General features: G+C 55.5%; 1 protein-coding gene across 1 annotated transcript; it reads left to right on the plus strand.

Moving 5' to 3' along the window:
* The first annotated feature begins 657 nt into the window (after window positions 1-657).
* TMED9 (transmembrane p24 trafficking protein 9) lies at window positions 658-8,176 on the plus strand. Its single transcript, XM_038770902.1, has 5 exons — window positions 658-865; window positions 3,324-3,424; window positions 5,233-5,358; window positions 6,335-6,481; window positions 7,062-8,176. Exons 1-5 carry the CDS (start codon window positions 673-675, stop codon window positions 7,209-7,211), a joined length of 717 nt encoding a protein of 238 aa, XP_038626830.1. The 5' UTR covers window positions 658-672; the 3' UTR covers window positions 7,212-8,176.
* Window positions 8,177-11,989: the final 3,813 nt, after the last annotated feature.

The following is an 11,989-nucleotide window of genomic DNA, read 5'->3' on the forward strand; positions in this document are numbered from 1 at the left end:
GGGCCTGGAATGCCCTCCCTCTGCCCATCCGCCAAGCTAGCTCTCTTCCTCCCTTCAAGGCCCTGCTGAGAGCTCACCTCCTCCAGGAGGCCTTCCCAGACTGAGCCCCCTCCTTCCTCTCCCCCTCGTCCCCCTCTCCATCCCCCCATCTTACCTCCTTCCCTTCCCCACAGCACCTGTATATATGTATATATGGTTGTACATATTTATTACTCTCCATCCCCCCATCTTACCTCCTTCCCTTCCCCACAGCACCTGTATATATGTATATATGGTTGTACATATTTATTACTCTATTTATTACTCTATTTTATTTATTTATTTTATTTTGTTAGTATGTTTGGTTTTGTTCTCTGTCTCCCCCTTTTCGACTGTGAGCCCACTGTTGGGTAGGGACTGTCTCTATATGTTGCCAACTTGGACTTCCCAAGCGCTTAGTACAGTGCTCTGCACACAGTAAGCGCTCAATAAATACGATTGATGATGATGATGACTGACTGCGCGTGTGGACAGGGGTGCGAGGCTAGGCGGCGTCGCGAAGGCTGCCGGGAGTTGTAGTCCTCCCTCGGCGGGGGGAACTCGGTTTCCCAGGAGCCCCCGCGCGGCGGCGGCGGCCAAGGGGACGTGGCGGAGCGGGCCGCAGGCCTAGGCCCAGGCCCAGGCCTAGCCAAGATGGCGGCGGTGGCGGTGAGGCGAGGGCTGAGGGGAGGCAGCAGGCCGCCGGTCCGCGGGGCCCCGCTGGGCCTGGCCCTGTGCCTCCTCCTGCTCGGGATGGCGGCACGAGGATCCGCCCTCTACTTCCACATCGGAGAGACGGAGAAGAAATGCTTCATCGAGGAGATCCCGGACGAGACCATGGTCATAGGTAGTAACTCTCTTCCTCCCTTCAAGGCCCCACTGAGAGCTCACCTCCTCCAGGAGGCCTTCCCACACTCAGCCCCTTCCTTCCTCTCCCCCTCATCATCCCCCCATCTTACCTCCTTCCCTTCCCCACAGCACCTGTATATATGTTTGTACAGATTTATTACTCTATTTTCCCCCAGGAGGCCTTCCCAGACTGAGCCCCTTCCTTCCTCTCCCCCTCATCATCCCCCCATCTTACCTCCTTCCCTTCTCCACAGCACCTGTATATATGTTTGTACATATTTATTACTCTATTTTCCTCCAGGAGGCCTTCCCAGACTGAGCCCCTTCCTTCCTCTCCCCCTCATCATCCCCCCATCTTACCTCCTTCCCTTCTCCACAGCACCTGTATATATGTTTGTACATATTTATTACTCTATTTTCCTCCAGGAGGCCTTCCCAGACTGAGCCCCTTCCTTCCTCTCCCCCTCGTTCCCCTCTCCATCCCCCCATCTTACCTCCTTCCCTTCCCCACAGCACCTGTATCTATGTTTGTACAGATTTATTACTCTATTTTCCTCCAGGAGGCCTTCCCAGACTGACCCCCTTCCTTCCTCTCCCCCTCTCCATCCCCCCGTCTTACCTCCTTCCCTTCCCCACAGCACCTGTATATATATTTGTACATATTTATTACTCTATTTTTTTATTTTACTTGTACATATCTATTCTATTTATTGTATTGTGTTAGTATGTTTGGTTTTGTTCTCTGTCTCCCCCTTTTAGACTGTGAGCCCACTGTTGGGTAGGGACTGTCTCTATGTGTTGCCAACTTGGACTTCCCAAGCGCGTAGTACAGTGCTCTGCGCATAGCAAGCGCCCAATAAATACGATTGATAATGATGGTGATGATAGGTGCGGGGCCGGGGGCCGTCCAGCCCGGCCCAGCCGTCCAGCCCCCCGTCCGGCGGGGCTAGGCGTTGGGCGCCTGCCGAGCGCTTGGGAGAGGAGCAGGGCCCAGCAGCATCAGGGCCCGGCCCGGCCCGTCCCGGCCCTCCCCTCCCCTCCCCTCCCCTCCCCTCCCCCTCCCCTCCCCTCCCCTCTCCTCCCCTCCCCTCCCCTCCCCTCTCCTCCCCTCCCCTCCCCTCCCCTCCCCTCCCCTCCCCTCCCCTCCCCTCTCCTCCCCTCCCCTCCCCTCCCCTCCCCTCCCCTCCCCTCCCCTCCCCTCTCCTCCCCTCCCCTCCCCTCCCCTCCCCTCCCCTCCCCTCCCGTCCCCTCCCCTCCCCTCCCCTCCCGTCCCCTCTCTGCCCCTCAGGCCCATCAGGCGCTCCATCAGGGTGGAGGTTGGGGGTGGGCCCCGCGGGTAGGCCCCAGAGACCCTGGCAGCCCCGGCCTTCCTGCCCGACCTCCTCCTCCTCCTTCCTTCCTTCCTGCCCCCCCTCTCATCCTCGTCCTCCCTGTCCTGTCTGCCCCCCTTCCTCCCTTTTCCCCCTGTCCTTTTTGTCCCCCTTCTCATCCTTGTCCTCCCTTTTCCTCCTCTTCCCCGTCCTCCCCTTCCTCCTTATCCTTTCTGTCCCCGCTCTCATCCTCGTCCTCCCTGTCCTCCCCTTCCTTCTCCCTGTCCTGTTTGCACCCCGTCCTCCCCTTCCTCCCTGTCTTTTTCGTCCCCCTTCTCATCCGCGTTCTCCTTGTCCTCCCTTTCCTCCTCTTCCCCGTCCTCCCCTTCCTCCCTATCCTTTCTGTTCCCCCTCTCATCCTCGTCCTCCCTATCCTCCCCTTCCTCCTCCTCCGTGTCCTGTCTTCCCGTCCTCCCTTTCCTCCCTGTCCTTTTTGTCCCCCTTCTCATCCTCCTCCTCCTCGTCCTCCCCTTCCCCGTCCTCCCCTTCCTCCCCATCCTTTGTCCCCCCCTCATCCTCGTCCTCCCTGTCCTCCCTTTCTTCCTCTTCTCCCCTGTCCTTTCTGTCCCCCCCTCATCCTCGTCCTCCTCTTCCTCCCTGTCCTTTTTGCTCCGCCGTCCTCCTCTTCCCTGACCTCCCTGGCCTTTCTGTCCTCTCATCATCCCCTTCCTCTCCTTCCTCCTTGTCCTCCCTGTCATTCATTCATTCAGTCGTATTTGTTGAGCACTTACTGTGTGCCAAGGACTGTACTAAGCGCTTGGGAAGTACAAGTCGGCAACACATAGAGATGGTTCCTAATCAGCAACGGGCTCACAGTCTAGAGGGGGGAGAGAGACCAAAGAAACCCCCCAAAAACATACAAATAGACAGGTCCCCCCCATCCTCCCTATCCTCCTCGTCCTCCCAATCCTCCTTGTCCTCCTCTTCCTCCTCCTCCCTGTCCTTTCTGTCTCCCCGTCCTCCCCATTCTCCCGGTCCTCCCTGTCTTCCCCTTCCTCCTCTTCCTTTTCCTCCCCTTCTTCCCCATCCTCCCTTCCCGCCGCTCTCCCCCTGCCGTGCCGTGACCGGTCCCTCTCCACCCCGCAGGGAACTACCGTACCCAGCTGTACGACAAGCAGCGGGAAGAGTACCAGCTTGCCACCCCGGGGCTCGGCATGTTCGTGGAGGTGAAGGACCCCGACGACAAGGTGAGACCCTCCCCCGGGTCCTGCCCGGGACAGGCCGGGTTGTGGGGGGCGTCAACTCCACCCCGACCATCTCGGGGATGGATCCCCAGGACCGGCCTTGCCCCATTAGCCACTGCCTTCCCTTAATAATAATAGTAATAATTATTCCAGACACCATAGCAAGCATTTCAGACACTGTAGTAAGCACTAGGATGGATGCATGAAAATTGGATTGGACGCAGTCTCTGTCCCACATGGGGCTCACTGTCCTAATCCCCATTTTACAGGTGAGGGAACTGAGGCACAGGCAAGTGAAGCAGATAAGTGGCAGAGACAGGATTAGAACCCTTGGCCTTCTGACTCCCAGTCCTGTGCTCTGTCCATTATGCCATGCTGCTTCTCTTCCTCCCAGTTTGGTCTTGTGATATTTTTCCTGGTTTAGGTGGGTGTCAGCTTCTTATTTCGAGCGCAGGGGCCATAGGGAGCGGGGATTCTTCTCGAGTGAGAGAGAGGGGGCTGAGGTTAGTCATTTTGAGTTGAGGAGGAGCAGAGTGGATAGAGCTCGGGCTTGGGAGTCAGAACATTGTGGGGTTCTAATCCCAGCTCTGCCACCTGTCTGCTGTGTGGCCTTGGCCAAGCCACTTCACTTCTCTGGACCTCAGTTACCTCACCTGTAAAATGGGGATTAAGACGTGGGACAACCTGATCACCTTGTATCCTCCCCAGCGCTTAGAACAGTGCTTTGCACATAGTAAGCACTTTACAAATGCCATTATTATTATTATTATTACTAACCCGGTTGGCTTGTATCCACCCCAGCGCTTACTACAGTACCTGACACATAGCTTAACAAATCAATCGTATTTATTGAGTGCTTACTGTGTGCAGAGCACTGTACTAAGTGCTTGGGAAGTACGAGTTGGCAACATATATGCCACAAGTAATTAATTACCATGTGCCAAACACCGTACCAGGCCCTGTCCCACACGGGGCTCCCCATCTGAGGCAGGCGGAGAGAACAGGTATGGAATCCCCATTTACAGATGAGGAGACTGAGCACCAGAGAAGCTTAGAGCCCTGCTCAGGGTCGCTCAGCAGACGTGGGCATAGAACCCAGGCCTCCTGTCTTTCTGGCCTCTGCTCTTTCCAGTAAGGTATCCTGATGGTCCGGAGGTTGAAGGCTTTGAGGAACTAGCGTTCTGGGGCTTTTGAGGCTCTGTCAGAGACCTGGGATGAACAAGTCGGGGGTCCATGGATCGTGGGGGAGTGGTCCACCCCCCATCCTTGGGGAGGGAGCAGTTTGGGGAAGGGGGTAGATCCAGCTCAAGGGTTTTGAGGCTTAATTCACCATGCCTCAATGCATCCATCTGTTGAAAAGGGTCATTTAGAGCCCTTCTGCTCCTCATGGGGAGCTCATAAGGAGGTTGTGAGGCTTTGTCTTTGTGTGTGTGTATGTGTGTGATATTTATTGAGCGCCTACCTTGTGCAGAGCACTGTCAGAAGCCCTTGGGAAGAGTACAGCACAGCAATAAACAGATTCATTCCATGCCCACAACGAGCTTACTGTCTAGTGGGGGAGACAGACATTAATAGAAATGAAAGAGTTGCAGATAAGGGACATAAGTGGTGTGAGGCTGGGAAGGGGGATGAATAAAGGGAGCAAGCCAGGGTGATGGAGAAGGGAGTGGGAGAAGGGGAAAGGTGGGCTTAGTCAGGGAATGCCTCTTGGAGGGTGCGTGTGTGTGTATGGGCTTGCGTTTTCCTGGTTTCGGATCCCTGGCCGGAGGCCGAGTTGCCACGGAGTTGACACCCCGGGCCTTGTCTTCCAGGTGATCCTGTCGCGGCAGTACGGCTCCGAGGGCCGCTTCACGTTCACCTCGCACACCCCCGGAGAGCACCAGATCTGCCTGCATTCCAACTCCACCAAGTTCTCCCTCTTTGCCGGAGGCATGCTGGTAAGGGGGTGACGCTCGCCGCCCTGGGACCCCCACATTCCCGCGTCCACTCTCCGGTGACGCTCGGCCCGGGGCCGGGCCGCAGGGAGCGGGCACAGCGGCCATCAGGCGGTCCGTCGGCTATCGAGCGCTTACTCTGCACAGAGTACTGTACCCAGCGCGTTGGGGAGCGCAGTAACCCGTGAGTTTACACGGGCCAGTGTTTACTGCGATAATTATAGTGGTGCTTTTTAAGGGCATGCTGGATAATGATAGTTGTAACTTAAGTGTTTGCAAGGGCATTACTTCTCGCTAAGCACTGAAGTAGACAGCGCACAGTCAGATTGGACACAGTCCCTGTCCCATGTGGAGCTCACAGTCTTAAGGAAGAGGAAGAAGAAGAATTTAGTACCCATTTTCAGATGAGGAAATGGAGTCCCAGGGAACAGAAATGACTTACCCGAGGTCCAGGGTAGAACCCAGATCTCCTGCCTCCCAGCCCTGGGTTCCTTCCCCCTGCGATGATCCAGCAGGGTCAGGAGGGTGGAGCCAACCTGCCTTGGAGCTAATGGGACAACCTAATCACCTTGTAACCTCCCCAGCGCTTAGAACAGTGCTTTGCACATAGTAAGCGCTTAATAAATGCCATTATAATGTACTAAAGAGGACTGCTGAGTGTGATGAGGTTTGATGATGATGACGATGGGGTCACCTACAGTAAATGGCGGACGATCAGTCAGTCGGTGGTATTTATTGAGCGCTTACTGTGCGCAGAGCACTGTCCTGCTGTGTGACCTTGGGCGAGTCACAGCTCCCGGCCTCCTCGTCCGCAGAATGGGATTGCGATAGACTGCGGACCCTGTGAGGGATAAGGATGATGTCCGGCCTCATGACCACATGCTTCCCCGTGTGCTTAGCATGTAGCCTGTGCTTAATAAGTGCCACCGGTGGTGGTTATTAAGTCCCCTGACCCGGCCGGCCTCGTGTTTCCCTGCAGAGAGTCCACCTCGACATCCAGGTGGGCGAACACGCCAACGATTATGCCGAGATCGCCGCCAAGGACAAGCTGAGCGAGCTGCAGCTGAGGGTCCGGCAGCTGGTGGAGCAGGTGGAGCAGATCCAGAAGGAGCAGAATTACCAGCGGGTGAGCGGGGGGCCGCGGGGGGCCGTTGGGCGACTCCCCGCCAAGCTCTCGTCGGGGCTGGCGCAGCCCGGCCTTGTGGATAGAGCCCGGGCCTCCTGGGAGTCAGAAGGACCCGGCTTCTAATCCCGGCTCTGCCACTTGTCTGCTGGGTGACCTTGGGCGAGTCACTTCACTTCTCTGGGCCTCAGTTACCCCATCTTTAAAGTGAAGATTAAGACTGCGAGCCCCATGTGGCGCAGGGACTGTGTCCAACCCCATTCGCTCGTATTCACCCCAGTGCTTGGTACAGTGCCTGGCGCAGAGTAAGTGCTTAACAAATGCCGTCATTATTATTATTTATTTATCGAAGAGGCTCCAAGGGGCAGCTTTCTGGCCTGTGCCCCCACTTCTCGCCCCCGTGCTCCCGATGGACCAGGCCCGAGGAGGGAGGAAATTGGGGTGGGGCCCAGGGGGATCCAAGAGAGGACCCCCTGGGCACTGCTATGGGCACAGCCTGAAGCGGTGGGCCTGGCAAGTAGCACCCCAGAGCCCAGATCGGGGGTCGTCCAGCCGGTCTAAGGGTCCCCCTGTCCTTCGGCAGTGGCGGGAGGAGCGTTTCCGCCAGACGAGTGAGAGCACCAACCAGCGCGTCCTGTGGTGGTCCATCGCCCAGACTCTCATCCTCGTGGCCATCGGCGCCTGGCAGATGAGGCACCTCAAGAGCTTCTTTGAAGCCAAGAAGCTGGTGTGAGGGGGTCCGCCCCCCGCCTCACCCACCCCATCATCGCTGCACAAGTTCCAGGCGGGGCTGGGGCCGGGGCCGGGGCAGCCCCTCTCCCTCTGGCTCTGAAACTGAGGGGACGAACCCTGGGGCAGCCCGCTTCACCCCGTCCCCGCCCCGGGACCCGGGAGGGACCTTTCTCCAGCCAGTTCCTCTCCCGCTCCTGTGTCACCGGGAGGTGGGCATACCTCACTCGGCCCCCTCCGCCCCCGGCCGAGGTCGACCACCCTGCCTCAGTTGCCGTGAGCGGCTCCACTCGCCCCTCGGGCCCGGAGGGCGGCCAGCACGCGCTGCTGGGTCGTGTGCAGTAATGGGCGACGGGGGACAGCCTCTTGGCAATGGTGGGGGGACCCGTCAAGCACCTCGGAACCAGTGTTATCTATCAGGGATGTGCGTCTGTCTGTCCGCCATACAGTTTTGGCTTTCCTTTCGTCTTCCTTTACTTCTGTTGACTCTCGCTTGGGGCTTTGCAGCGGGTCAGCCGGGAGGGTGGGGCGGCGAGGCGGTGTTATCTCCCCTCCGCCCTCCACTGCTAAAGATGATGTGGCCTTCTCATCCCGCCCCTGTCGGGAGGGGTACCGGCCTGATTGTGGTGGGTCGTCTCGGGAGGTCCCGAACCACGTGAGGAGTGAGGCAAAGCCCGGCCCGAGGGCCTGGAAATGCTCCGTCACCACCTCCGCAGAGGGGACCCCCCTCCACGGGGGGTCCCGGCCCCACCGACTGTCCCGCCTGAAAGCCGCGGGATTGGGGTAAGGGAGGCCTGAGGGAGCGGTATTTTAGGGGGGTGGGGGGTACGAATGGGTGGCAAGCAACGCCTGAGACCCCGGAACGGGGACTGGGGCCACGGGGATCTCCCTTTGTTACTGACTTTGTTTTGGAATAATTTGGGGTTTGTTACTGCTTTTCCCAATAAAGATCTCCTTTAGGGCCTGGTGGCTGGTTGCCGCGTGTTCTCCTCCCCAGCCTTCTCCAACCAACTGGTTGGCCTTTTTGGTGTCCCACCTCATGTGGCCGTCGCCGCGTCGCCTCAACTTCGTGAGACGTTCCCGGGCCCGGGAGTCAGGAGACTCGGGTTCTAATCCTGACCCCTCCTGACATGACTTGGCAAGTCACTTCATGCTTCACTTAGCTGCCTCATCTGTAAAATTTGTTCATTCAGTCCTGTTTTCTGAGTGCTTACTGCGTGCAGAGCACTCTACTAAGAGCTTGGGAGAGTGCAATATAATAATAAACAGTCACGTTCCTGAGGATAAGATCAATCAATCGATCGTATTTATTGAGCGCTTACTGTGTGCAGAGCACTGTACTAAGCGCTTGGGAAGTACAAGTTGGCAACATGTAGAGACGGTCCCTACCCAACAGTGGGCTCACAGTCTAGAATGGGGAGATAGAGAACAAAACAAAATATATTAACCGCGCTGAGACCCCCCCTCCGCAACTTCACCCGTCCGACCCCGGCTCCACGGATAAGATCCGTTCTCCCTCCTCCTTAGACTAAGAGCACGGGCCTGGGAATCCAAAGCACCTGGATTCTAGTCCCCTCTCTGCCGCTTGTCTGCTGGGTGACTTCGGGCAAGTCGCTAAACTTCTCTGGGCCTCAGTCGCCTCATCTGTAAAATCGGGATTAAGACCGTGAGCCCCAGGTGGGACATGGACTGGGTCCAACCTGATTAACTCGCATGTACCCCAGTGCTTAGTACAGTGCCTGGCACATAGTGCTTTACTAAAAGAGGCAGTCCCACTAAGCCCCTCTCTCTAAATTTGAACGTACTGTAACGAACCTGGCTTCTGTTATCAATCAGTCGTATTTATTGAGCGCTTACTGTGTGCAGAGCATCTGTTGTATTTTGCCCCTGGTTGGGATTGAAAGCCGGCGAGTTTGACCTTGACTTCAATCACCAGAATCTGAGGGAGGGCTGCTGGGTGATCCTGAGCCAGTCACTTCACTTCTCTGTGCCTCGGTTACCTCATCTGTAAAATGGGGATTGACTGTGAGCCTCATCTGGGTTAGGGACTGTGTCCAACCTAATTGTATCTGTAGAATGGGATCTGCATATGTTTTGTTGTCTGTCTCCTCCCTTCTAGACTGTGAGCCCGTTGTTGGGTAGGGACCGGCTTTGTCTGTGGCCGAATTGTACTTTCCAAGCGCTTAATACAGTGCTCTGCACACAATAAGCGCTCAGTAAATACGATCAAATGAATGAATGGCACAAGTAGCGTGGCCCAGTGGCAAGAGCCCGGGCTTGGGAGTCAGAGGTCATGGGTTCTGATCCCGACTCCGCCGCTCGTCAGCTGTGACTTTGGGCAAGCTACTTCACTTCTCTACCTCAGTTCCCTCATCTGGAAAATGGGGATGAAGACTGTGACTGTGAGCCTCACGTGGGGCAACCTGATAACCTTGTATCTACCCCAGTGCTTAGAACAGAGCTTGGCACATAGCGCTTAACAAATACCATTATTAGAAGCAGCGTGGCTCAGTGGAAAGAGCACGGGCTTGTGAGTCAGAGGTCATGGGCTCTAATCCCAACTCTGCCACGTCTGCTGTTGTGACCTTAGGCAAGTCACTTCACTTCTCTGAACCTCAGTTCCCTCATCATCATCAATCGTATTTATTGAGCGCTTACTATGTGCAGAGCACTGTACTAAGTGCTTGGGAAGTACAAATTGGCAACATATAGAGACAGTCCCTACCCAACAGTGGGCTCACAGTCTAAAATAGGGAATCTGTAAAATAGGGATGAAGACCACGTGGGACAAGCCTGATGACCTTGTATTCCCCCCCCCCCCCCAGTGCTTAGAACAGTGCTTGGCACATAGTAAGTGCTTAACAAATGCCATCATTATTATTAGTAGTAGTAAAGGCTTAACAAATATCAGTAGTATCCACCTTCTAGACCGTGAGCCCGTTGTTGGGTAGGGACCATCATTCATTCCTTCATTCAATCGTATTTATTGAGTGCTTACTGTGTACAAAGCACTGTACTAAGCGCTTGGGAAGTACAAGTCGGCGGCATCTAGAGACGGTCCGCCTCTTGTCAGCTGTGTGACTTTGGGCAAGTTATCATCATCAATTGTATTTATTGAGCACTTACTGTGTGCAGAGCACTGTACTAAGCGCTTGGGAAGTACAAGTTGGCAACATATGGAGACAGTCCCTACCCAACAGTGGGCTCACAGTCTAAAGGGGGCTGACAGAGAACAAAACCAAACACATTAACAAAATAAAATAAATAGAATAGATATGTACAAGTTAGAGTAATAAATATGTACAAACATATATACATATATACAGGTGGTGTGGGGAAGGGAAGGAGGTAAGATGGGGGGCATGGAGAGGGGGATGAGGGGGAGAGGAAGGAAGGGGCTCAGTCTGGGAAGGCCTCCTGGAGGAGGTGAGCTCTCAGCAGGGCCTTGAAGGGAGGAAGAGAGAAGAGCTCAGTAGAGAAGCAGCGTGGCTCCGTGGAAAGAGCCCGGGCTTGGGAGTCAGAGGTCATGGGTTCGAATCCCGGCCCCGCCTCTTGTCAGCTGTGTGACTTTGGGCGAGTCACTTCACTTCTCTGGGCCTCAGTTGCCTCATCTGTAAAATGGGGATGAAGGCTGTGAGCCCTACATGGGACAACCTGATCACCTTGCAACCCCCACCACCCCGGCGCTTAGAACAGCGTTTCGCACATAGTAAGCGCTTAACAAGTGCCATCATCATTATTATTAGTATCATCATCATCAATCGTATTTGTTGAGCGCTTACTATGTGCAGAGCACTGTACTAAGCGCTTGGGAAGTACAAATTTATTAGTATTAGTATTATTGCCGGTCTCAGCTCTGCAACATTGCCAAGATCCGCCCTTTCCTCTCCATCCCAACCGGTACCCTGCTCATTGAAGCTCTCATCCTATCCCGCCTGGACTACTGCATCAGCCTTCTCTCTGATCTCCCATGCTCGTGTCTCTCTCCACTTCAATCCATACTTCATGCTGCTGCACGGATTATCTTTGTCCAGAAACACTCTGGGTATATCACTCCCCTCCTCAAAAATCTCCAGTGGCTATCAATCAATCTGCGCATCAGGCAGAAACTCCTCACCCTGGGCTTCCAGGCTGTCCATCCCCTCGCCCCCTCCTACCTTCCCTCCCTTCTCTCCTTCTCCAGCCCAGCCCGCACCCTCCGCTCCTCCGCCGCTAATCTCCTCACCGTTAGGCCTCGTTCTCGCCTGTCCCGCCATCGACCCCCGGCCCACGTCCTCCCCCGGGCCTGGAATGCCCCCAATCCCTCTGCCCATCCGCCAAGCTCGCTCTCTTCCTCCCTTCAAGGCCCTGCTGAGAGCTCACCTCCTCCAGGAGGCCTTCCCAGACTGAGCCCCTTCCTTCCTCTCCCCCTCGTCCCCCTCTCCATCCCCCCATCTTACCTCCTTCCCTTCCCTTCCCCACAGCACCTGTATATATGTATATGTGTTTGTACATATCTATTACTCTATTTATTTATTTATTTATTCTACTTGTACATATCTATTCTATTTATTTCATTTTGTTAGTATGTTTGGTTCTGTTCTCTGTCTCCCCCTTTCCGACTGTGAGCCCACTGTTGGGTAGGGACTGTCTCTAGATGTTGCCAATTTGTACTTCCCAAGCGCTTAGTCCGGTGCTCTGCACATAGTAAGCGCTCAATAAATACGATTGATGATGATGATGATGATTGTATTAGTATTAGTATTATTGTCCAGAGGGCGGTGCGGGGCGGTTCGGTGTGCG

The sequence above is a fragment of the Tachyglossus aculeatus genome, chromosome X2, assembly GCF_015852505.1.
Source record: "Tachyglossus aculeatus isolate mTacAcu1 chromosome X2, mTacAcu1.pri, whole genome shotgun sequence".
Taxonomy (NCBI): domain Eukaryota; kingdom Metazoa; phylum Chordata; class Mammalia; order Monotremata; family Tachyglossidae; genus Tachyglossus; species Tachyglossus aculeatus.